Source organism: Leishmania donovani, chromosome 23 (genome assembly GCF_000227135.1).
Source record: "Leishmania donovani BPK282A1 complete genome, chromosome 23".
In the NCBI taxonomy this organism is placed as follows: Eukaryota; Euglenozoa; class Kinetoplastea; order Trypanosomatida; family Trypanosomatidae; genus Leishmania; species Leishmania donovani.
This window is the reverse complement of record NC_018250.1, coordinates 746,661-770,997: the sequence shown is the minus strand read 5'-3', so window position 1 is coordinate 770,997 and position 24,337 is coordinate 746,661. Positions and strand designations below refer to the sequence as shown.

At 60.9% G+C, this 24,337-nt stretch overlaps 7 protein-coding genes across 7 annotated transcripts; all 7 read right to left on the bottom strand.

The window, feature by feature from the left end:
• Positions 1-781: 781 nt before the first annotated feature.
• LDBPK_231950 (hypothetical protein, conserved) lies at positions 782-3,166 on the bottom strand (the record flags this gene model as incomplete). Its single annotated transcript, XM_003861039.1, has 1 exon — positions 782-3,166. The coding sequence occupies one exon, from the start codon at positions 3,164-3,166 to the stop codon at positions 782-784; it is 2,385 nt and encodes a 794-aa protein (XP_003861087.1).
• Positions 3,167-4,091: 925 nt separating this feature from the next.
• LDBPK_231940 (hypothetical protein, conserved) lies at positions 4,092-6,989 on the bottom strand (the record flags this gene model as incomplete). The annotated part of the gene is made up of 1 exon (XM_003861038.1): positions 4,092-6,989. One exon carries the CDS (start codon positions 6,987-6,989, stop codon positions 4,092-4,094), a length of 2,898 nt encoding a protein of 965 aa, XP_003861086.1.
• A 974-nt stretch (positions 6,990-7,963) lies between these two features.
• On the bottom strand, positions 7,964-9,919 carry LDBPK_231930 (hypothetical protein, conserved; the record flags this gene model as incomplete). Its single annotated transcript, XM_003861037.1, has 1 exon — positions 7,964-9,919. The coding sequence occupies one exon, from the start codon at positions 9,917-9,919 to the stop codon at positions 7,964-7,966; it is 1,956 nt and encodes a 651-aa protein (XP_003861085.1).
• A 3,267-nt stretch (positions 9,920-13,186) lies between these two features.
• LDBPK_231920 (protoheme IX farnesyltransferase, putative) lies at positions 13,187-14,488 on the bottom strand (the record flags this gene model as incomplete). The annotated part of the gene is made up of 1 exon (XM_003861036.1): positions 13,187-14,488. One exon carries the CDS (start codon positions 14,486-14,488, stop codon positions 13,187-13,189), a length of 1,302 nt encoding a protein of 433 aa, XP_003861084.1.
• A 1,022-nt stretch (positions 14,489-15,510) lies between these two features.
• Positions 15,511-17,838, bottom strand: LDBPK_231910 (vacuolar proton translocating ATPase subunit A, putative; the record flags this gene model as incomplete). The annotated part of the gene is made up of 1 exon (XM_003861035.1): positions 15,511-17,838. The coding sequence occupies one exon, from the start codon at positions 17,836-17,838 to the stop codon at positions 15,511-15,513; it is 2,328 nt and encodes a 775-aa protein (XP_003861083.1).
• Positions 17,839-18,779: 941 nt separating this feature from the next.
• On the bottom strand, positions 18,780-20,186 carry LDBPK_231900 (hypothetical protein, conserved; the record flags this gene model as incomplete). The annotated part of the gene is made up of 1 exon (XM_003861034.1): positions 18,780-20,186. One exon carries the CDS (start codon positions 20,184-20,186, stop codon positions 18,780-18,782), a length of 1,407 nt encoding a protein of 468 aa, XP_003861082.1.
• Positions 20,187-22,931: 2,745 nt separating this feature from the next.
• Positions 22,932-23,849, bottom strand: LDBPK_231890 (hypothetical protein, unknown function; the record flags this gene model as incomplete). Its single annotated transcript, XM_003861033.1, has 1 exon — positions 22,932-23,849. One exon carries the CDS (start codon positions 23,847-23,849, stop codon positions 22,932-22,934), a length of 918 nt encoding a protein of 305 aa, XP_003861081.1.
• Between the last annotated feature and the right edge of the window lie 488 nt (positions 23,850-24,337).

The window sequence follows — 24,337 nt, the reverse complement described above, 5'->3', positions numbered from 1 at the left end:
GTCGTCACGCTTCCGGCATCTGTGCCTCATCAGCCCACTCGGTCGGGATGTAGAAGATGCTGCATACTTCGCACACATGCACTGTGGAGTTGACTCGCACGGACCTCTTCGTGCCTCTTCCGTGCATCCCTCGTGCTCTGCTCACGTGTGGAGGCTTTCTTCGGATGGGACGCGCCATGCCAGCGATGGGTGAAAGCGCCTGCACACAGCTCATCGCGTGCTTATTTTTGCTGAATCCTCGAGACGGTCTGTGCTGAGCGGGCCCAAGAGCGGTCAAGGACGGTAAATCTCTCCGGCGCCGCGCGAGCCCGGATCTGTCCCCCAACACCGAGAGTCTGCAGCCAACACCCGAGGTCGGGCTGCAGGCTGCGTGGCTTCCCCCTCCCCCCCCTCCCACATTCCCCACAGAGTGGGCACCAGGCGCGGATACAGCCGCCGAGGTGTCCTCCGCCATCATGAGGGCCCGTTGCATGCACGCAGTAACGAGAAATGCCTGTGGCCGCTTCACAAGAGCGCGGCGAGGAATCTGCGATCGTAAGCACACCTTCTACACGGTTGGCACAGCCGGCGCGCAGTTCAGCAACAGGTAGGAGGTAAGGGTGCAAAAAGAGCCACCCATCTACACAGTCACGCGTGGGAAACAGGGTCGACTCAGTCGTTCGGTGCCTCTTTTCATATGCGGCTCTTCTTCGTTGCCCAAGGAGGGCGTAGGGGAAGTCGAACAGCACGAACATCCGCGTTGTGGAAGCGGCACGTCACACAGGCACGCATGCCAGCAACTCTACTCCACTCCCTTCGCACCCTCGCGTTTGCTGAAGCGGATCAATGCCTGCTGGCGTCGCCGAGCCACCTTCTCAAACTCCTCCACACTTGTGCAGAGAGATTCCCACAGTCGCCAGTACACCTCGCCATGCTCCGTGGACGGGTCCTGGCTGTCCCCGCACGCGTCGAGGATAAGATGCGCCTGTGCCGTGTTGCCAGAGCGCTTCTCGATCGCGGCCCAGTGAAGCGCAACACGCTGCAGCAGGAGTGCGTGCTGGAGGCGCTGAACAAGAACCCCGCAGTACGTGCGCACCGAATCGTAGCCCCTGCGCTGCTCTGTGAAGGTGATAGAGTGCTCAAGAATGGCCTGCAGGACACGGAGGTGCTCATCACGACCCCGCAGCGCTGCAGTAGCGACTAAGGAAATCTCCTGCATCATGCGAACAGCTGTCCCGTATAGGCCGATCGCTGCCTCCATGTAAGCGCAGCTGACGTGCAGGTCGATGACAGCAGACGGTGCAGTGCGTATGGCGACCGGGGTCACTTGCTGCACAAGGCTGAACACTTCGCGGAACTGATGCAGCGGCATCTGTCGGCCGTCGCGGGTGTACAGGAAGGAGAGGTACTGCTCCAGCACAAAAAGCTGCGCGGTGGGCTGCTGCCGCGTGGCAGCGACGGCCCTCTCCAGCATCATGACCGCAACGGACTCTTGCCTACAGATGTAGGCCTTGTGAGCCACGTAGCAGGCGGCTTCCGCAGAGAAAGCGGGCGAGCTGGCGAGTGCCTCGACAAGGCGGCGCCAAGCGGCCGCGTTGGCCGAGTCGTAGGCAGCGCAAACGTCACACCACATGATCCACGCGTGTGGGTGGTGCACCACGTGGGGCAGGGCTGCACTCGACTGCAGAAGGCCGTTTCGGCTGCGCTTTGAAGCGCCACTGCGAGCGCCGCTGGTCAGTCTCTCCGCGAGCGCATCCCGCACTGACAAGGGCGAGGCGGACGACATCAGCTGAGCCTCAACAAGAAGACCAAGGAGCTGCACGTTGAGCGCGGCACTGGTGAATGGCACGCACCACGTGCCCTCACTAAGTACCGCTATGGCGCTGTCCAGCTTGCCGCCACGAATGAGGGTCTGGGCACAAGAAGAGAACAGCTGCGCCGCCGCGCCGTCTACACGCGACATACCTGCAGTACACTGCTGAATAGCCTGGCGGTAGAGAGCGACGAGATCGTCAAAGGTGGAGCGGCCGGCGTAGACGTCCTCCTGCAGCAGCTCCACACGCTTCAGCCACAGTGTTGCATTGTGCGGGCTGTTCCGCAGCTGCGCCTGATTGAGGAGCAGCGGGAACTCGTGCGCAAGTCGCTCGAGGTGGCTGAGTGGGTCGCCGTCACCGAAGAGATGCTGCACTACACCGTTGTACGCGGCGTCGTCGAGGCGTCTGAGATCGGGATCCACGGCGAAAGACTCCACGAGTTGGTCTTCCACCTCCACGGCAAGGTGGTAGAGCGAGATCAGCGTCTGGGCCTCCGGTGCCTCGTCCAGCAGCTGGCGCAGCTCCTGTCGGCCCTCTTGCATGTGCCCCTGACCGTAAAGAAAAACGGCGAAGGCCATTGAGAGCTCGACCGGGGAGGCGCAGTGCATCTTCCCGAGAGCGACCAGCTCACGCAGCGGGCCAATATCGCCTGTGAAGCGCCAGCCCTTTCCCTGCAGCGCCGTCTGCACCGTTTCCCAAAAGCTCACGTCGCTCAAGAGCAGGTCACGCTCCTCGACGGCGCCCTTATTCGACTTGTTGGGCAGCCCCAGGTGCACGCACTCCTGCAGAAACCCATTGAAGTCGCCCTTCTGCACGAGCACCTGAAAGTACTCCCGCTTCGCATGCAGGGAGCGCTGGAAGGACAGATAAAGCCGCCAGACAGCCCGCACGGTGGCACTGGGCACGACGGGCATAGCGCACCAGCGCTTCGCAACTTTCCAGAGATGATGATGCTGAGTCGCTGGCAGCGCGGACAGGGCGCGCGCGAGTATGTGCCGCGTCATTGTCACACGCGGCACTTCAGAGGCAACGACAAACTCCATGTACCCGACCCAGAGCATCGGCATCTTCGGAAGCTCGGCCAACGCCCGTTCGTACACCTCGCGCACCGCTTGGAACCACTCGTTCGGCCCGCACAACCTACTGGTCTCCTGCTGGCGATAGCCAATGTAGGCCGTCCACAGCTTGTAGGAGGAGGCGAACGCACGCAAGGCGCGCTCGTACACTAGCGTCACCGCGTTCGCCCTTTCCACGGGATCAGCCGCGGCGGCTGCAGCGGTGGTGCGGGCCAGCTCCGCCCACGTCTTGGGCGACGTCGAGGCCTCTTTGGTCACCTCCCATTGTAGGGCGCTCACGCGCGGGTCGCCGTCCATCTGGTTAACGCCCCTCCCTCAGCTTTCGCTCCTTTTAAGTTCATGCAGACTCGCCGGCAGAAAGGTAAACCGCGAGAGTCAGTGATGGCCCCGCTGCGTGTGGGGGCCGGCACCTGTGAAGAGCCTGTCGATCGCTCGATGGTATCGGTGGTGAGGACGCAGTGACCTTCCTAAAGCTGTCTGTTTAACGACGCCTCAGCGGTGAACGGCAGACACTATGAGGCAAATGGTGGTGACGACGAGAATAGATGCAGGAGGCACGGAGAGGGACGGAAATAGAGGTAAGCCAAGATCGTCGTTGACACCGAAAAGGCAGCCGTTGACTGAGCGCCCTCGCCGCACACCCTCACGCACGCTGCGTGCGCTAAGAAATGCGGAGGCGGCGGAGAGAGAAAGGAGGAGCGACGTGCACATACGCGCACGTGTAGGTGCGCCGGTCTCCTCTCTCTATTCCTCCACCCTCCCTCTACGGCAGCACCAACATGCCCGAGAAGGCATAGAGAAATCAGGCAGTCGCTGCAGTGACAAGATTCGTGCAGCGGACACGCTCAACGCGCAAGCACACACGTGGCGCCTGCTGCATAGTACAGGGTGGCTGTAGAGAGGAGAGGGGAGGAGGGGCAGCACCCCTGGGCCTGCAGATTCGCGTGGCACGGCGTCGGGCATGCAAGCAATAACAGCAGTAATCTATTTTTAGTAAAGCGGCTGCCAGTCAGCTGCTCCACGTCCCACGCAGCCACTCGCGCGCGTTCTCCGATTCCAGTCCCGCCGACGCTGCACTTCACCAAACACGCACGCACACACACGCTCGCTCTCTCCTCGCGTGTACGTGTGTGACGGTGGCAAAGTGAAGTCCATAACGGCACGGCGCCGCACATCTATAGCATTCAGCTATGCGGGCGCTCATTTGCAGTGCAGCAAGCACCTAAGCCGTCCTCGTGCAGTCAGCGTCCCCTCGAAGAACGCTAAGGCGGAGACAGTCCAAGAGCAGTGCCTCCGAGTATGAGCGCAGTCTCTGCGCGTACTGCTCCACCTCGGCGGGGGTACAGGCAATAAGCTCCACAAGTCGAGAGGTTGATGGGGCGAGAGCAACCACCAGCCGCTGCTCCTCTGTGCCGCACCCGCCCAACATCTGTGCGCCAACCCGTGACATCAAGGCAGCCACTGAAGTGTCGTTCTCAAGCTCCTTGCGCAGGTCCGAGATGCTCTGCAGGTGCTCGTCTGCCTTTGTAATCACCCGGAACACATGCTGCCCAGCGTAGGTCAAGTGCTCTTGAATGTGAACGCTCATTGAGGTGTACTCGGCTCTCGTCAAGTCTGCCGCCTCCGCAGCCAGGAAGACGCAACACCGTACACCCGTCTGCGCAGCGAAGTAAACAGCCGATAGGCCACTCGACGCGATGCGGCACTGGACGGTGCGGAAGCACGTCCCACGGCGTCCATGGCGCCGGGCCTCCTCGTGGTGCAACAGTGACGAGATGCATGAGGAGAGCGTCGAGACACCGCACCCTGCACACCCCACATTGCAGCAGAATGTCGTTCGCGCCACCTCACGCCTCAGCTCGAAGCAGTGGCACAGTGCCCACAGCAGCATCGACTCGCGGAGATACGGCAGCGGTGAGCCGGAAGCCGAGCTGGCCTCACTCTTGAAGATGTGGGCAACCGCGCCGTAAAAGCTGCTAAGAGAGAGCTCAGTGTACAGCAACTGGTCCATGTGCACCAGTGAAGATTGCGCTGCTTTGATGTGGTACTTTGTGTGGGCATACAAGCACGCCTCGATGCAAGCGAGCGGGGCATCCTCGTCCACCTCCGCGTCGCCGTCGAGCACGCTGAGCATTTGCACAAGCGTGTTGCGGTACGAGATCCCACTGAGAAGCGACAGCCCGCCGAAGATGCGCTGCCTCCACGACGCGCATCGCGACCTCCACATCTCGGCGCCTGTGAAGTCAGTGCCCGTCCACTCCTTAAGCGCGTTCTTCAGGTAGGCTGCCTCGATGCCGGGCACACGCAGTGCTGGTACCGCGTCGGTGAGTGCGTCCGCCGCCCTGGCAGACAGTCGAGCCCCCACACTGCTAATGAAGCCCAGCAATCCGCTACCAGGCTTGGCCGGCGCACCGGCGTATCCAGACGAAAGGGTGACCTCAGCCGCAGATGCAAGAGCGCACAGGGACTCGAAAAGCGGATTGTGCAGCGCGTTGCCTGCGGCACTTGGAAAAGCAACGCCGCCAGTGCCGGCTAAGACATAAAGCGGCTGCAGCTGCAAGGCGCACTCAACAAGCCCCGGAGCAGCTTCGGTACTCCATGGTGCAGAGCCCTGCTGCGCCGCGCAAAACAGTTCGAGCAAGTCCTCCGGGAGCACCACCGTCGCCGGCGCCGGAGCAAAGGCTGTACCCAGGGACGTCTGCACGAGGAGAAACGCCGATATGTTCAATGGAGCCGCGTCACGCAAGCCGTGACCAGCAGCATGCTGCTGCACCCAAGGCAGGAGGCAGGCAGTGCACTCGAGATGAAGCGGAGTGCTAGCGACGACACGTGGGAAGAGCGGAGTGCCGCGAGGATACGACGGTGTCAACGTCACCCGAGGACAGTAATGCAAGTTAGCCCCCTCTACACTCACGTGCAGCAGCGGTCCTTCCGTGCAGCAGCTGACGGACGTAACAGACGGCGACAGCCATGGCGGCGAAGATGGAAAGAAGAGCTGTGATAACGCGCGCAGCTGCCCTACAACGTCAAACGCCTCCGCCTCCTCCGCCTCGGTAGACAGCTCGTCTGGCGATGAAAGGCGGAAGTGCAGTCCAGTCCCGTCTGTCACCCGGCACTGCACCCCTAAGAGCATGTTGCGGTAAAACCCGTTTGCGTAGCCTAGCGGTGGTGTGTCGACGGCGACGCCAGAGCCCCGCTGCGATAGGGCCGCCATGTCGCTCACAAGAGGCGTGTGCTCGATCAGTGGCAGCTGCGTGAAGTGCAGGAGCTGCCCACTTAGAGGGAGGGTGTGTGCCAGTAGACGCGGTCCCTCCTTTAGCAGCAGACGGGGCGTTCCGTAGGTGATGCACAGGACCGATGCGCACAGAGCAGGGCACGCCGTCGTGAGGAACGACAAGAAGGTCAGGGCGGCGCGCAGGGCGAGACGGCCACCGTCGCCAATCCCGCAGAACACGATCGACGCCCCCTCGCGCTGTATCATGCTCAGCAACTCCATTGCGCGGGTGCGCTTGCCTGTGTGCAGCCGCGTCGTAGCCACCATGTAGTATACCGTTCTTGCCTGCCCGACCGGCAGTGCGGCGGTGCCGCTGTAGAGCATGCGATACGTGTGCACAGCAATATCGCCTTCAAGGGTGTAGCAGACACTCTTCACGTCGAGCGCTGCCGCGTTGTCGATGGTGGAGCTGCGCGCGGCACTCAGCGCCGCAATGTCCTCCGTCTCCACGTTCGCGCTAAGGTAGAGCGCATCGAAGACGCACACCGGCGATCGGGCAGAGCAGCGCCAGGGTATGGCCACATTGCAGGACGCCGTGAACGCGGCCTTGGCAGAGACGAGACCAGCAGTGGATCCTGCAAAGCGGGCCTTGGCCACGACTCGCACGTAGTACGTCTCACCTTCGTGCGGGGTGGCCAGGAGAGCAAAGGCGTTGCCGCCCGTGGTGCGGTACGGCTGCTGTCTAACTCTGCAGGAGCAGTTGTACTCGATCTGATACTCCCACGCAATGTGCTCCGCGAAGGACGTGGTGTGTGGAGTGCGCGGCTGCTCCCAGCACAACACCGCATGCGACGCGAAGACTGCCACCACGGATGGCGGCTCAAACGTCAGGGAGGCGGGTAGCATGAACCCCCCCCCCTGTCCCACTCAAAGGCGCGAGGAAACACAGAGGGGGGGAGCTAGCGCCCACAAACGCATGCGGGGGTGTGCGCAACGGCCGTGCTGTATATTACACGGAGACAAAAATGTGCGGATGTGTGTGTGTGTGTGTGTGTCTTGCACAGTGTCCTTGGAGTGCCGGGAAACACTCCGCACGGTCTGCGCGTCTTGCTACACTGCGTCTCGGCACTGCAAAGAAGAGGGAGGTCGGAAGGACGCAAAGACAGAGGAGAGAGAGGGGGGTTAGGGCAAAGAAAGCTGCCCGCCGCTAGCGGGAACAGAGGAAGAGCGTCTGCCTGCGCGCCTATCCCCTCCGCTGGTGAGCTGCAGCACCGCACGTCTTTTCTGCCCTTCTCCAAAGTCACGCTGACCTTTTTTCCTGAAGCACCCACACGGAGGACACGAACACAAGAGGTGTGCTCTTGACCAAGCGGCGGCGGTGGGCCTTCACGGCGACGAGAGTGTTCGTTTTGGAACGCTCCGCATGAAAGGCACACGAAGCAAGCGCAGGATAGTAGCAGATGGCACGACACGCAGAGTGCGGAGATATGTGCGAGAGAACAACAAGGAAGGCGGGATGCAGAGATGGAAACGTACAACATGAAGACTGAACAGAAGACGCTATGCCGCATGAGCGTGGAGGGCCCGACGTGCTCGGCGCGAACCGCCGCTGCCACGTCTGCGTCTGGGCAGCAGTGCATCGCACGTGCCCATCGAGAAAGTGTCCAGCTGAGAAAGAACTGGCGCACGCACGCAGGCACACGCAGCGTAGGTCGGCGCAAAGAAGATGGAGTGGAGGCGGGTCATCGCGCAAGGGTCTTCCCCTCCTCCAACCTCTGTTCCAGGGTGTGAAGGCATTGGTGCAACTGCATTGTGACGGAAGCGCTTACGAACGCGGTACGGCCGACACGTGTGCACACGCAAAGACCACCCTACGGGGCCTAGTCGGTCATCAGAAGAGGATGGAGAACACCCAAGCGGGCCGCTACCTCCAGGACAAGGCAGCGCCACGCAAACGTGTCGTCGCTGCCAGGGCCCAGCAGCAGCGGCACCTCTTGGTAGATGCAGAGACTCAGATAGTGTGGCAGCCCGATCATATTCTCCGCTGACCCCTCCAGTGCGCTCCAGCTGAGGAGGTGCGCCTCGAGAAAGAGGGAAAGGCAGCGGTTCACGGTGCAGTGGAAGAGCGTCGCACTGCGAGCCTCCCCGCTGAGCTGCAGGAGAATGTGAAAGAAAAAAGCGACAGCCACTACGTCATGCATCAGCGACTCCACCGGCAGCGCGTCCATCCTCGCCCACACAGACTCTGCGGCAGCCTCGCCACCCATTGTGTGCATCACGTGGAGCGCGTACGCGCATACCCACTCGACAGGTGGAGAACGTGAGAAACAAGGCGTCTGGAAGGCACCCCGAAGGTGCACCGGGTCACCGAGTTCGTCGAGGGAGAGTTGGTTCGCCGCGCAGAACGCCGACACGGCGTTTTGCGCGTCCGATGAGAGGGACGCCCCCCACATGCGGAGGCGTCCTCGCAGTAGCAGCGTCAGCGTACAGGAAGCCCCTTCATGGCGCGCGAGAGCGTCGGCGACGAGGGCTGCAGCATGCACTGATTGCTGCTCAGCTACCGCATCCACGTACTCGCTGTACAGAACGCCCTGCGATAGCGGCGACTCCGGCACCGTCTTCTCCACCACGCGCTCGATGTAGGCCAGTCGGTAGGAGAAGGTTCGCAGGACGCTAATCTGCAGCGCTGCGTCACAGCAGCTCACCAGCTGCGCATCGAAGCGGTCACGCTTGTACGACATGACAAGCTTCAATGCTGCATAGAGTGCGTCACGGCCGCTCTCTGACGGGTTAGCGCCATCCGGCGATGCGAGCTCCAGGGCTATGTCGGAGATGGCGGCGAGAGGGAGGAAGTTGGTGTAGCGTAGGTGACCGGTGCGGCGCAGCGCCACCATCAGCAGCGTCAAATTCTGACGCGCCAACGGGAGGAGAAGGGCAGCCACGCCTGCCTCCGCGTCGGAGCTCAAAAGAGGCGCCAGAAACGCCAAAGCTGCGGCCGTGTCCGTCTGCGCCACGTGCACAAACACGCGAGCAAGCAAGTACGCAGCATGGCGTGCCACCCTGGTGGCGTACTGCCCACAGTCCAGACCCGCCACTACAGAGGCTGCCGCCTGAGCAGAAAGTGTGCGGCAGGATGCCAGACAAGTCTCGAGCACTTCAGCGGCGCTGCCGCCGCTGCTCAGCACTGCGAGCACGTACTGCAGATGCAACTCTGGCGAGCTAGGAAACAAGACCACGCCTTGACGTCCAAGCCAGCGCCGCTGCGCGACGTCCTCCACGGCGGACAGCATGCACCGCCACGACAAGGAGCTCGGATGCAGCTGGAACTGCGCAGCAGCTGCAGTCGCGACCGATAAAGAGTCGGTGCTGGCAGAGTGCTGCTGTTGCTGCTGCTCGACAGCGCTCCAGCGCTCCACCTCTTCGGCGCTGCGCAGAAGTGCGGCGCGGGCAGGTGCAGCGCGTTGCGCGTCCGTCGTCTTCATAGTGGGTGCGCTCATCATCGCACGTGTCGACTGCTTGTCCGTGAGAAGCCTCACATGCAGCCCAGTCGCTATCAAAGTCTGCAGCACCTCACAGAGCAGGGCACATACTAGCGAGATGGAGTCCGCGTGATGCACTTGACGCGCCAGGCGGGCGGTCGTGTGGGTGACGGCGCACAGATGCTCGTCGAGCACCGAATGGCAACGCACGGAGTCTAGAAAGACCATGACCGCCATCTTGACGTGGGTAAGCTGATTGCGGTGCCAGTACGGGCATGCCGCGTTGCGGCACACTGCTGCATCGCGGCGGCCACTCTCCTCGGGTGCACTCAGCGTCCCATCAGTGCCGCGCTCCATGAGGCAGGGCTCATCGAAGAAGAACGGCGGCTTCACCGCTTGCTCCTCCTCACTCCACTGAAAGAGCGGTGCGCAGCGCTGCAGAAAGGCATCCACATCTGCGGCCTGCGGTCGAGCAGCGTTGGCAACGCAGCGGGGAAAGAGAGAGAGGCCGTGCACCGACAGCGGGCAGGCGATGGAGGTGCGCGGATCCTCGGTGCCTGCGCCGTTTGCAGCCGATAAGCTAGAAACTTCACCGCTGTAGGAGGAGGAGGCTCGGCAGATGATCTTCTGGTAGTGCAGCTGGTTTCGCATCCCCTCAGCAATGCGGTGACCCTCCTCGAGGCGCGTCAGCTCCGGCGCCAGCTCCGCCGTCAGGCTCTGCAGCTCCTTGGTCAGCTGCTCTATACGAGAGCGTTGACGGCTGGTGCGTTGCTCTACGGCGCCAAGCTGCGATTCCACATACCGCCGATGATCCTCCAGCTCCTTGAGATGCATGATCACGGTGACTCTCTCACGTCGCAGTCGTAGCTTCTGTAAGTCGGTGTGCACCCAAGAGGCTGGAATGGGAGGCTGCGGCGCAGAGCCTTCGGACATGGCGCCAAAACGGCGCAGCAGCCAGCCCGCGCTCAATCTACACTGCCGGAAGTAAGACTCGTGTTTATTTATGGCGCTGTACGTAGGTGGAGGTGGGTTGGTGTGGGAGAGGGGGGAGGGGAAGGTCTATGCGGAAGCGCGGTTCTTCGAGAGTGCTGCCACCGTTCCACGGAGGGGAACGCGCTGTGAATGACGCCTACGACTGCTTTGAGGCGAAGTTGGTGAGAGTCAGCACAGAAGAGGGGCAGCAGAGGGAGTGTAAAGCAGCGCGCGTGTGCCAGTGGTGTGCGCATAACAGATCACCCCTTACTCGGTTACCTCTCCAGCGATGAGGTAGACTGGCATTGAGAGTGCCGAAGTATTGGGAGAGGAGGATGGTCGAAACACTATCTGTTGCGGGCAGAACGCCCTCTCACCCTTCCTGGTTGAGCGGCACCATGTATTTTGTTTTGCTGAGGAGGCGGCAAGTATCCCGCCACCTGTACCGACTGGTGAAGACACAGCATTCACGACGCGTGCTGCATTAAGCGGCGCAGTACTCCGTCTTTGTAGATTTTGCAACACTTCGTCAAATACTAATGACGACGATGAGACATGTCTCAAACAGGCACACCGGCACGCCCCCCACACTCGCACATCCGCACGCACCGCGAGATGGTGGCGAGAGAAGGAGGGAAGGACAGAGGGGCGGAGCTGCGCACAAAAACAGATGAGAAACGTGAATAGAGAACACAACATGATCAACGAACAGAGAGGAGAGGCGCACACACGCGCCACCCATCTATCAACGCAAAGCAAGATGAATAGCGGGATTGAGGCGGCTCCGCCCAACCACTACTATTATCAGCATCATCAGGAGCCCAGGCAAAACGGAGAAAAACAAAGGCGCAGCACGGAGGAGTAGAGAAGAACGGCGCCGGTGCCTCCCCTCTCCCCTCTGCTTACACAGTCACGCGCATGCACGTGCTTAAATCGCAGGAATGATGGCCGGCAAAGGTGAACGCACAGGGGAAAGAATGGGGAAACAAAGAGGCGCGTGGGTATGGTTGCAACAAACGGGCAGACTCAGTGAGAGGGAAGGAGAGAAGAGGGGCAGACATGCACACAGCAGCGCTCAGCAGTCCAACCCGGCCCCATACGCCCCCCCCCTCCCGCTCCCCTCCGCTTCCCCAGCCTGCCGTCAGTGCTTTCCCGCCTATTGCCGCCCTTTATAAAGGCAGAAAAAACATTTGTGAGAAACGCTCGGCTCTCATGCGGCGAGTTCGTACAGCTCCTCACTCTTCCGTATCGCCTTTCGCTGCAGAGAAGGCGAGAAAAGGGTGGAGAAGCAACGCACAAGTCGACGCTCCCTCCACAACTCACCCCTACCGCCCTCTGACTGCAGCGTACCAGAGGCGCCCCCTCCCCACATGCGCGCAGAGAGTGAATAAGCGAGAGAGAGAGAGAGACGCAGCCTTGAAATGGTGGGCAGGGAATGCAGTCCTGGGGAGCTTCCGCATCACGGCCCTTGCATGTACTCTCTCTCTCTCATTTTTTTTCCGGTTCTGCCTGCCTTTCTACAAGGTCAGCGAGTGCGTAGCGCGCGAAGGTGTGAGTACGCGTATTCGCAGCAAGCGGCAACGGCAAACCGATGCAAACAGTGGCTTAGATGTTTTCCTTAACACATAATCATACGCATCCGACGACGCAACAAGCGCGACGCACACGCGCACGAGTCCTACGCCGTAAACGAGAGCACACACGTGCCCTTATCTGTTTGTGCAGTGTCTAAATCAGAGGCTGCAGGGAAAGTCGAGAAATTAGACAGAGCGAAAACCCCCCGCAACATGACCGTTGCGCGCGCGTAAGCGGATGCGCATGTCCGTCACACGCCGAGTAGAGCAACGAGAAGGAAGCGAACAAACGACTGAGGAAGGCAAACGAAATTGTGGTGGCGTCCGCAATGCCCTCATCCTGGAGAACGTGAGAGCCACCAAGCGGGCGTGGGGAAGGGAGCGGGATGTGTAGTCCATCCGAGCCCATCCGCACAAACGAGGGAGGGAGAGACGGCAGAGCACGACACACAGACGGAAAGAAGAGCAAATCACCGTAAGAAGAGTAAGTTAGATAATTTTGCTATGTGATGCTATGACGGTACTGTAACGAACGGAAAAGGGGCAGGCAACGTCCCTCGCTGCCTGTCTGCTACTGTGGTCAATGGCACGACCGGGGGGGGGGGGGGGCAAAGCCGAGCAGGTGCCGCGCCGCCAGGCCTCTAATCCACCACCACCGCCACGTCTTCGCTGTAGTTCGTGTAAAGACGCAGTAGGAGCAACGCTGCCATTTCCTAGCCCAGTAGACTTCAGTGATCGCCAACGCGTCCTCAAGGATTGGGTAAGGTGCATATGGAAGGAAGGCGACGGCGTTGGCGTGCGAAACGGCACAGTGGCGAGCCAAAGTCGTCATTCTTTCGGGCATGCGTGCGGGAGCGTTGTTTGCGTGCCACGGATGATTTCCTAGAAACATGTGCAGGCTGGACCAGAGCGGTATCGAAGCCGGCGCCCGGCCCCGCCCGCACGGTTGCCGATATGCGCATAAGTGGCAATGCGAGGGGTAGAAGGGGAGCGTGCGTGCGCCTGTTCACTTGCAAGAGATCCCTTTCGAGGGTGCGCGAGGCACAACCAAGTCTGCGCATTCGTTTGCGATGACGAACTACGTCTCGGCGGTGGACACTACCGCCGACGACGTTGCAGACGCCTCGGTTGCCTCCGCAGCCACATAGTCTATGGCGCGCTGCGCGAGGTGCATCGGCTGAATGTGGTTTAGCATGATCGCCGCGAGGACCACGCTGAGGTACACATACGAGAAGACGAAGCAGCCGCGGCAGTGGCGCACCGGCTCGTTGTGAAAGAGGAGCGACTTGTAGATCATGAGCGCGTTGGCGGCGGCCGTCACCGAGTAGTACCACACCCCCTCCACCTCCATGCCGGCGAGCGTCGGGCAGACGAGAGTGAGGAAGGCCATCATAACGGAGAGGGCAACAGCGTAGAAGGACGCGCGCCAGGGATTGTAGAAGGCTAGCATCTTGTAGCCGGCCGCCTCGTAGTCGCGCCGGCAGTGGAAGGCGAGCCCGTTGAAGTGCGGAATTTGCCACACAAACAGGAACGTCGCCAGCAGCCACACCGGCGGCGTGATGATACCGGCGACGGCAAAGCCTCCCATGAGCGGGGGCACGCCTCCTACGATAGAGCCGAACCACGTGTTGAGGGCGGAGACGCGCTTCAGCGGGGTGTAAATGCAGACGTACAAGAACCAGTTGAAGACGCCCAAGGCCGCCGCCGGTGGGCTGACGCAGTACAGCAGCCCAGTGCCGAGGGTCAGCTCCATGCCGGAGATGGCCGTAGCTGCCTGGGGTGAGAGGAACTTCATCGGGAGAGGTCGACGGCAGGTGCGCTTCATTAACTTATCATACGGTGCCTCGATGATCTGGTTCGCCGTGTTGGCGGAGCAGGACTGCAACATTGTGCCGGTAGTGACGGCAGCCGCGACTAAGGGAGCGGTGCCACCGGCAATCACGTATCCCGCCAACGCCGTGGCAGCCACGTAGGCGGAGAGCTGCGACTTGCCCATCTGCGACACCATTGCCAACATGGTCGGCGGCCGGCGGTCGCACAGACTCGCCTCCACGGGGCAACCCATGTGCGGCGTTGTGCCCACCACGGGGCAGTGCTCCATTGCCCCTTGCGCCATGACCGTGGCAGATCCCTCCTTGGCCTGATGGTACGGGCACGCCGTGAAGGTGCCGGACTGCAACCTGCGCTGCGTCAGCCTGAAGAGCTGCGCGTGTCGAGCCGCCGTGATGTGCAACATTGTCCTTTCCACTGCTTTGATGGTGCGGCAGGATTTTGGCTGACGGAAGCGGCACACACGCGCGGCGAAGAGCGAGGAAAGAGCGCGCAGCAAGACGGTGGTGGATTCGTATGAGGTGCTCCGCCAGAAGAAATCTGTGAGCATGCAACGGCGATGAAGCGGCCACGTGCACGCACTCAAGCACACGCGCAAACACTTACACAGACGCAGGGACACTGACGGAAGAAGGAGGCGACGATAGTGGCACGGCAGGAGAGGGAAAAAGTGGGAGTGTGAGCAGTGAGCACGCGTCCAAACACTTGTGCGAGTGCGCAAGTATGTGTGCGGCTAAGAGGGCCAACGTGTCCACCGCGCCCCGCAGCCGCGGCGTTGGGGACACGAAGGAGAAGCGACTATCATAGACAGAGAGGTAGAGCAGCGGATAATGTCGAGTGCGGCGAATATACGTGCCGTGCACACACACACAAACCTACCTCCACGCGCTGCTCCAAAGGCGCCGTTCCGTGGAATCCGCTGGTGGCACGACCAAAGCGAGCGCCTCTGCTCTTCGGCACCCTCCTTCACCCGAGCGGATGTAGTATACCCGAGAAGTGATCCACGCTCTGCTGCTGCTTCCTGAGTGTGCGCCTCGACAGAACCGCGAGCGTCGCCGAGCTTCGGGTGGCGAAGGGGAGGAGGAAGGGGCACACGCAGGCCTCAAAAACATCCAGCGGCGCTGTGTGCCCTTCCCCCGACCAGCCTTCATCGCGACTGCCCACGCCATCGTATCTGGTGGGCCCACGGTAGTGTGCCATCCGGTCCGTTTGCCTGCTTCCTCTGCTTTCGTTTTCACAACTCTTGCGCCTTAGGGAACACAGCGAATGAACGCAAAAGCAAACTCACGCCACACATCCACTCGCCCACGACAAGGCACAGACACACACACACACACACAAACAGAGAGAGAAGTGGCGAAGAGGCCACGCCGCTTGAGTCGTCGCGAGCACACGGATGCAATCGAAAGAAAAAATACAGCACCGCGATGGTCCTGCAAGCCTCCTCTCTCGCTCCATTTATGCGCCGCACACCGAAGTCGCCGAAGAAGTGGGTACAAGCGAGCCACCTTTGCGCTCCACCCCATCCACACGTTCTGCACGGCCGCCGGGTGCTGGTGTCGGTGAAGGTGCTTATCGCAGCTTGCTCAGCGACTCCGCGAGGTCGAACGGCTCGAACGCGTGGCCGTCAGCGGCGTAGAACTTGTTGTTGAACTCCACCCAATGAAGACGCAGCGCGTGCAGGAAGGCGGACAGGGACTCCATGCCGAGCAGCACGCCGATCGTCGCCGCCATCCACACGGCGAAGCCAAAGAAGATGCAGATTCCGGTGCCGCTGTCGTAGTCGACCGTGAGGAGGAAGGCGAAGCTCCAGAACACCTCCGACAGCTGCGAGTGGGCGAGGGACAGGGCCCACAGACGTAGGTACGAGGCGGTGTTCGACACGCAGCCGAGCACGTACTCGATCGTGTGAATGATCTGGTGGATGATGATCTCGCTGAACTGGAAGTCGTCCTCCTCTTCCTCCTCGCCGTCCTCAGGCGGGTGGGCAGCCCGTTCTTGCATCTTGTGGTCGTGCTCTTTCTTCTCCACATACGGGATGACGCACAGCATGCATGGAACGCAGGCCAAGGACACCAGCAGAAGCATCACCTGCAGGGCAGCCTGGCCAGAGAAGAGCGGAAGGGTGATGGTTCCCGGTGCCAGGAAGAAGTTCGTCATCGTCTCCAGCAGCGACGGGGCATCGTGCGTGTTCTCCCAGGTGGTCAGCCACTTCACAATGATGAGGACACACATGTATCCAAAGGTGCACGACAGAAACACCACCTCCGGAACGAAGCGGAACCACACCTTGACGCTGTCGTTGAAGTAGATGTAGTTCGTCAGAGAAATGAACACGCCAGCCATCATCTGCGCCACACCAATAATGACGGAGCACTTCATCTTGATGGAGTTGTAGAATTCCAGCTTGTTCTCCGTCTCCGACCAGGCGGAGTCGATGCCAAAGATGACCGGCGATTCCGGCTTGACGCTGGGGCGGCCTGTGGGGAAGGACGGGTACACGATCCCGTCTGGGCCCTCCGGTGGCAGCTGCGGCCAGCGGTAGCCCGAGGCGAAGATTTCGATGGAGAAGCCAAACATGTCGTTGTACAGGAGCCCCATGTACACAGCGAAGAAGCCCATGAGCAACAGCAAGTAGCGGCCGCCGAAGATCATGGCGAAGATCTCGTTCAAAGGCTGCCCCTCCAAGCTCTTCTCCTTGAAGACTAGGAAAGCGGCAAAGAGGGTGAGGATGATCCCGTGGCCGACGTCGCCGTACATGACACCGAAGAGATAAGGGAAGGTGATGATCGTGAATACGCCGGGGTTCGCCTCCTTGTAGCGGGCCATACCGTAGCTGTCCACGATGCTTTGGAAGGAACCCGTGATCTTGTTGGTCTTGAAGTACGACGGCGGCGTCTCCTGCGTGTTCAGCTCCTCAATAATCGTCGCCACCTGCGCCCCGCTCAGGTACTCAGCCTCGGCGATCGCCGTGCGGATGTCCTCGCACGAGCGCACCGGCGCCCACCCTCGCGCGATCGCGGTCGACCCCGAGAACTTCAGCATGTTCATGGTCGAGAAGACCGCCTTTTCCGTCACCACAGCGCGGCGCCACTCGTAGCAGGCAGCCGCAATGCCAAGCAGCACCTGCCGCTGGCGGTAGGCTGACTGGTTGAGGGTCTGGGTGATCGTGTCCACCTGCTGCTGCAGGGAGGCGTGCATGCGGGTCAGCTGCTGCTCAGAGTCGGCGTAGCTGTATACGGTCGCCGCGTTCGCCTCGGCAATCTTGATAAGCCTCTCGCGCAACCGCGGGGCCGAAAAGTACACGGCAAACACGCTTTTGTACACAGGCTCGTTCGCGTTTATGTTGTAGAAGGGCTTATCGATATTGTCCGTGCGCATGATAGAGTTGCCGCGTGTGGAACGGTACACAAGGCGCTCGAAGAGCGGAATGCGCTCCTTCGGAATGACGCCGGTCACCATCAACACCCCATCGCCGGTTGAACCGCCAAAGTCGCGCGAGAGAATCTCGAGGTGCTCCTTGGACCGATTGCGCTCCTCGATGAGGGCCTGGTACTGCTCATTGAGCTCCACCACCTCAGAGTACACCTCGTCGATTTTGTGCTCAAGCGACGACATCGTCTCCCCCTCCGCGCCGCCGTCCACGATGGTGGTCACACCGGCCTTTTCGATTTCCTCTTGCAGAAAGCGCAGCTTGCGCTCCATGTCGTCGCAGCGGCGCACTTCCTGCACAAAGTCGCGCTGGAAGGCGCTCACGTCCCTGTTTAGGTCTTCAAACTGGAACTGGCCGATCTCGCCGAGCTTGAGAACGGCGTCGTGGGCCACCTCGCGCTGCATGTGCAGGGAGAGGACCACCATGTCCTCCGACCTCCACAGTCCACTGCAGGCCTCCCGCGGCATGATGGCGAAAGTCGGAAATGAGCACCACACAGTACTACAGAGAAGAAAGCCGCAAAGGAAAGTCGCGCGCGCCGTGCAGTGATGTCGCGTGGGGGGCGCACAGGCAATCACTATGAAACTAAAGAGAGATGGGAGAGGAGAACCGTTAGAGGAAGGTGCGCGGCCTGCGGAAGCGGTGGCGGGACGAGAGTAGGAAGGGGGACAGACTGAGGCGAGGTAGAAATATCCTTCAGCGGTACTAGGATATGTGCGAGCACTTTGTGAGTGGGCGTGTGCGTGTACTGTGATGATGCGGAGACAGAGAGGTGGAGGCATCCAGAGAACATGGAAATGGGGCAAGAGAAAGACGGCGTGGGTAGCGCTCGCAAGGAGAGCAAGAGTGCAAGCAAAATGGGCCGCGCTGCAGCAGAGGCGGCTGCATACGTCGGCTCGGCGATGACGCTTGCTCCTCGCGAGTGTTCTGCTGGTATGAGGTGGCGCTTGCGTCATTGCAAAGCCACTGCACGAGGAAGCTGCGGCAGCGCATGATATCACCTGAGAGAGGCGGGGGCGGGGCAGTGCTGTATCCGCGACGTCAAGGGGGTCGGCTGCAGAGCCCTTGGCCTTCTCCTACCCCTTTTTTGGGGAGGGGGGCCTTCGTCGATGGTGGATTCTGTAGTGCAACTTAGCGTGTAGCGGAGCTGCGTGCGCCTGATAGGCAGCAAACGGTGCATAGCAGATATGGAGGACGACCGAAGGAGGAAAAAAAAAATCGGCCGACGAGCAACTGGAAGCGATGTGGAGCAGCAGGAGCGTGGTCCAGGCGCGAAGTGACGATCACGCGGGACGGAGAGGGGGATGCGACACACAGGCATGCTCACCGACGCGCACAGGAGCAACGAAACGCGCAAATGTTTACAAGCTCCTCACGCCTCCCCCACCGCCCTGTGCAACAGGGCGCTCTACGGTGTGCTCGCCGCACCGCACCATCCACTTGAGAGAAGCGCATCAAGTGAGAAAGAGGAGGAGGCGCAGTGGGACACCAGCTGCTCTCGAAGGCGCTGCATTTCTGTTGTATACGCCTTCTGCTCCCGTAGCCCTTCGCGCGTTGGGAGCGCGGGGAGCGGAACCAAGCGCAGCTCAGGGGGCACAATTTCGCGCACCCGCATCGTCCTGTCCGGCATGAAGTATGCCACGAAGTGATGATGGGGCTGCATTGCATGGCGGTGTGCTTCGATGCCCGTCTCCTCACCGGTGAGCACGAGCGCATCTCCAAGGAAGGCGTCGCAGAAGGCGTGCCAGAGCGCCACTGACGATGCGGTGCATGGCCACGAGGGCGCAGAAGAGGAGGTCAAGGTGGAGGTGGAGGCGGCCGATGTGTCCAGGGCTAGAGTCCATGTGTCTCCCATCAGGAGCGATTCGTCTATGTTGTCAGCTTCGAGCACTGCGCGTAGATGCAGCGTGGCCCAGGGGTCCTGACCACCCCTCTCTACCACCGATGCCGCAGTGGCACGATCATGACGGTGATTCGTCTCTGCAAGACGTTGGTGCACGGCACCGCCGGCCACAGGCGCAGCAGCAGACGACGCACGATCTGTCACCAGCACGCTGCCGATGGTGTCGCGCCCGTCAAGGAAAGCCCCGTAATGCCAGATCGTCGCAATGACTGGCACCGCCTGCAAACCGAGTTGCAGCCCAAGGCGACGTGAAGAGCGCACATGAGGCAGCAGAAAGAAGGAAAGAATCTCCTGCATTGCGGCCTGCAGCTGACGCGCACTACGAGAGCAGCGATATACGCGTACGTTGCTCGCCAGCTCGCCGACAGTCACGCACACTGCCTCCCAGTCCACCAGGATACATCGCAGCCGCTGATGCGGCGAGGCGTCAAGGCAAAGCCCTGACAGACTCTGCGTTGCCTCCGTGTGACTGACGTACGAGGAGCAGAAGAGGATAAGCTGATGACGCTGCTGCGAGCCGCTCAGTGCTCGCTGAACGTGCGGCAGCACAGACACCATGCGATTGCCGAAAATGGCGGCACCGCATGCGTTGACGCTGTGATCCGGCTGGGCGGCTGCAAGTGCGCGAAGGCCACTTATCGCGCCAGCAGCGCCAGAATCCATTGGATGGCCGGTGCTCGTGGCGCAGAACGGTGTCGCGAAAGACTCCACATGATTGTGCGTCACGAGATGGACGGTCGCAGAGAGAGTGGTACCACTCCTTTGGTAGTGCAGGTAGGAGAGAGTCAGCAGTTGGCTGCACTGCGCGTACACGGTCTGCCGCAGCTCCTCATAGCCTCTGCCATCGCCTGCGACACGACAGTCAAAGAAGATGCAGACGCGCCTATCCGATACTGTCGAGGAAGCTGACATGGAGCCAGTGTGCGCGGGTACACAAGCGATGTGCCGAGCAAGGTGGTCACCGCGCACACGGAAACTGTAGGTGTGTGCAGATGAGTGTGCGCGCCTGTGGGCAAACGTCCGCAGCCGGCTGCTGTTGATGAGTTTATGTGCGTCACCTGCGCAGCACAGCACCGGAAGCAGCAGCGAGGAGGGTCGCCACTCCGACACTCATCTGAGAGAAGCGAGTGCAGCCAGCACGACAACCAAACGACAGGGAAGTGGCAGTGGAGTGAAGACGAGAAGAGAGAGGAGGATCAGCAAGCAGTGCGTCACATGTGCGAGCGCACAAGAAGAAAGCGCGCGTATGAGCAGCACCTCCCCCTGCTCACCCTGTCATACTCCAAAATCAAAGAATAAATACTCCACGGATTTGGGGAAGGGTGCAGCAAAAGGAGGGGGCAGGAGTTTTTCTCCACCTGCCCCTGCTCTGCCGACATCATCATCGCTCCCCTTGTGCCCTTTTGCGTTTTTTTTTCTTGGTGAGACTTGCCTGTGCGCTTCGGTAGCTCGGGCACGCCCCCTCTCTTGGCTGCATCGCTCCCTCATCGGCCCTTCCACGTCCCACCTCTCCCCCCTGCCTCTCGCGTTCCCTCGAGAGAGACTCCCCAGACGAGTAGACCAGCACACGAAGAGACGCACCGATATAAGCATAGGTGCAAACGAAAGGAAAAGACATCCTGCCTGCTGCGCACGCATTGGTTGGCGCGGTGCTGCATCTTCCACAGCTCAAGTTGCAAAATCGGAGGCGAGCTGAGCCTCTAGGAGTGACGGGTGGGAGACAGATGGGCAGGGAGAGGGCGCGAGCTGAAGAAGCAATGCCGGCACAAGAGAAAGAGGGACAAAAAAAAAAAGCACAGGAGGACCGAGTACCCACCGGCGGGTGGCGAGGCGGGTGACGAAGCGTGCACACATGAGCATGTGTGCGCGTGTAGGAGAGGATTCGGCCACGAGGGCTGAACAGCAACCTCGGCAGACGACAAACGCACACACGCACAAGCGCGAGAAAAGAAGGCGGGGCACATGGGGTGCGGAGAGCGAGAGAGCACAGTGGCATGGAGAAATACACAGAGCGGTCATTACTGGCAGGAGAGGGTGTCGCTGAGCCTGCTCGCGCGCAGCTCACATGCGAGCACAAGCGTCGATACAGAGAGAAAGACGCACAGCTGGCAGTGGCACAGGGGAGCCAAAAAATTGTGTCGGGAATGCCTCCGTGGAAGTGGCGAGAAAACGATGAAGAGACGGAGACCGACAGAAAGAGCGGAGGACGGGCTAGGAAGGGCAGGCAGATGCGCACACCGGCACATCCCTCCATTGCCTCCGACAGGAGGGTGAGAGAGAGAACGTTGCGGGAGTGCCCCTCAACCGGCCACTCAGCGGGGAGAGGGGGGAGGACGGGCAGCCGTGCACACACGTCCACTTGAATGCCCCCCGCGGGTGAGGGGGGAGCGCGCTCTCCCCTCGGATGTTTGGCGGTTCGCTGCGGCTTTGGGTTCGGTGATTCTACTCACGAAACGGTAGTGAGAGGCCCCCGCCTCCAACGCGCCCCCTTCGCAGGCGTCACCCCTTCGCCCTCCCCGCGTGCGTCAGTAGCCGCCCCTGAGGCACTGCGCCTCGTCGGGCTGACAAGCTGAGCGCACGTATTCTGCCGGAGCCTGGGGGGTGAGGGAGGCTACGTAGAAGACACAGCCCGGCCCTGCCATCGCTACATGTGCCCGGTGCGCCAGCGTGGACTGCATCTGCGCCGACAAGCTCTGCGCTTCCTGAAACCGTCGTCTTGGGCGCTTGCGCCAAGCCACCCGGGGTGCCCCCGGGTGCGAGCTGCACGGAGATGCGTGTGCGCTCGTCGAGGGAGACCCCCCTCGCCATCGGGTCCGCAGACCGTGAGCATGCGACTGCCCATCCACACCAGAGTCCGGCACGCGCACACCGAGCGCGACAAGTGGCGTTGGCGGGTATGCAGCGAAGCAGAGCCGCTACGGCGACCACTCGTCGCGTGTGTACTGCCCCATTCGCTCTTGATGGGGTGCGAGAGGTGTGGGCAGTGTGCCCTATATATGTGTGTGTGTGTGTGTGCGAGTACTCACGGCCAGGGGTACTTCGGAGTGTGAGGTGTAGGCGAGGGGTCCACAAGCGATTAGTCCAGGCAAGAACGCGTTCCTTGCCGCTAAGAAGGGGACAGAAGCAGAGAGGGAGTTGAGGGCGAGCACAAGGCGCTACGGATTCCATTGATGCGGCTCTTGAGGGCCACTGCCGTTCGTTTTGGTTTCCATGACTTCTCGTCTTCTCGACGGTCGGGGAGTTCACCGCTCAGGCTCACAAGGAAAGGAATAGGGAAGAGAGGAGAGAGAGGAAGGAATAAGGCGCAGCTGCGCACGCAAGGTGAGCCACCCAGGAGAAACAATGGAGGACGACAAAGAGCGGACGAGAGATGAAGACCGACAGCTCAGGCGCCGATCTACTCGGGAGACGCGTGACACTGCGACACAAACAGAGAGGTGCGCACCACATCAGCTCAGCAATAACATCATCGCCATAATGGACAGCAAGCAACATGAAATATTGTGCCAGCTACCTCAATGCAGCAACGGCAAGGTCCACACCAACAGGCCAGCCGCGAGCCTCTCCTGTTGACGCTGTGGCTGAGGGATTGGTTCGCCGCTGTATTTCGCGTACGACCAGACGATGGTCTGCAGTGCATTCTCGAAACGGCATGGGTCAAATGAGCTCCGCTTGGCCACCGGCGTGAAGCTTCTTGTCGACAACCTCCTTTTGGCGCTCCTGCCACTTGCGGTAGATGTCGGACTGCACGAGTGAGTCATGGATCTCCTCCTCGTTGCAGTTACCTTGGAGAGAAAGGGAAGTGAGGCCTGGGCAGTGCGCGAAAATGGCCGCGTTGACGCGGCGGAGCGGCTCCGTTCCCTTCTGCTCATCTAAGCTGATCCGTCTTAGCGACGCCATCGTTGGCGCCTCCTCGTCCGCTGCGAAACCCAAGCTCACAGTGCCGCCCAGGTGGTTCTGATCAAGGAGGAGCTCTCGCAGCGCCGGGAATGGTTTATCGACGGCGTTGTCAGCGATAACGAAGGTCTTCAGCTGGTTACGCTGGAGTGCGACCACCTCGAGGCTCCTACTCGGGCCAATGCACCGCGCCAGCGAAAGCGGAATGTCGAGCGTCGTCTTGTTGTCGGTGCAGACGAGGCGGCGCAGGCGCGGAAAGCGAGCAGCGAGGAGCGGAGGCAGCATGTGCAGATCGTTGCCGGAAATGTTGAGTGACTCGAGGGGGAGCCGTGTGGTGCTGGGGGCAGCGTTGCTCACGGGAGCCGCCGCGATGCGTGTTCGTGCCTCCTTAGCGTGTGTCTTGGACAACGGTGCCTCACTCCCGAGAGCGCACGCGCACGTGAGTCCGTTGTGAGAGAGGTCCAGGCTAACCAGCGTGCGCCAGAGAGAAAGGGCGGTGAAGGCATACGGGACGGGGTCGCGGAGAGGGTTGTGGGTGATCGTGATGATGCGCAGAGTGGACAACTTCGTGAGGGCTTTCGTGACGCTTGACCACGATTTGACCTTCTGCGTGTTGAGCGTCAGAATGCCGGTGGTAGCAGCGCGGTCATAGCGATCTTTCGAAGTAGCGCCGCCCATTGTCGTCTAGCAGTCTTCGTGTTCTTGCGCGCGTGGGCAAGCGGGGTGTGCGGGTATAGGTCTTATCAGTCTTACCAGTTCAATGAAGGACGATAAGAGCCTGTAGCAACGCACCACGTCAGTCTCGCGCGCGTCACATTCGATGGTGCGGTCGCAAACAAAATCCGTCTCTCTGTGTTGGCGCTTGTGTCGCACGCATTGAGAGAGAGAGAGAAAGGTGTGGCGGATAGAGGCTGAAGAAAATCTGTGCGTGGGGTAGGGGACGAGAGTCACACGCCGCAACTTTCCTCTGTGGTTGTCTCCTTCCCTCATCACCACATCAACAGCAACGCATCCGTCACCTCAAGAGGATTCTCGCCACGCTGCAAGGAAAACTGTCGTCAGCTGCATCAGCGGAGGCCGTTTTCCATGCAGACCAGAGACGCGAGAGGCGTGCTCCGTCACACGCGCATCACTCCATTCACCCGGCTGCCATCCAAAACTGATGA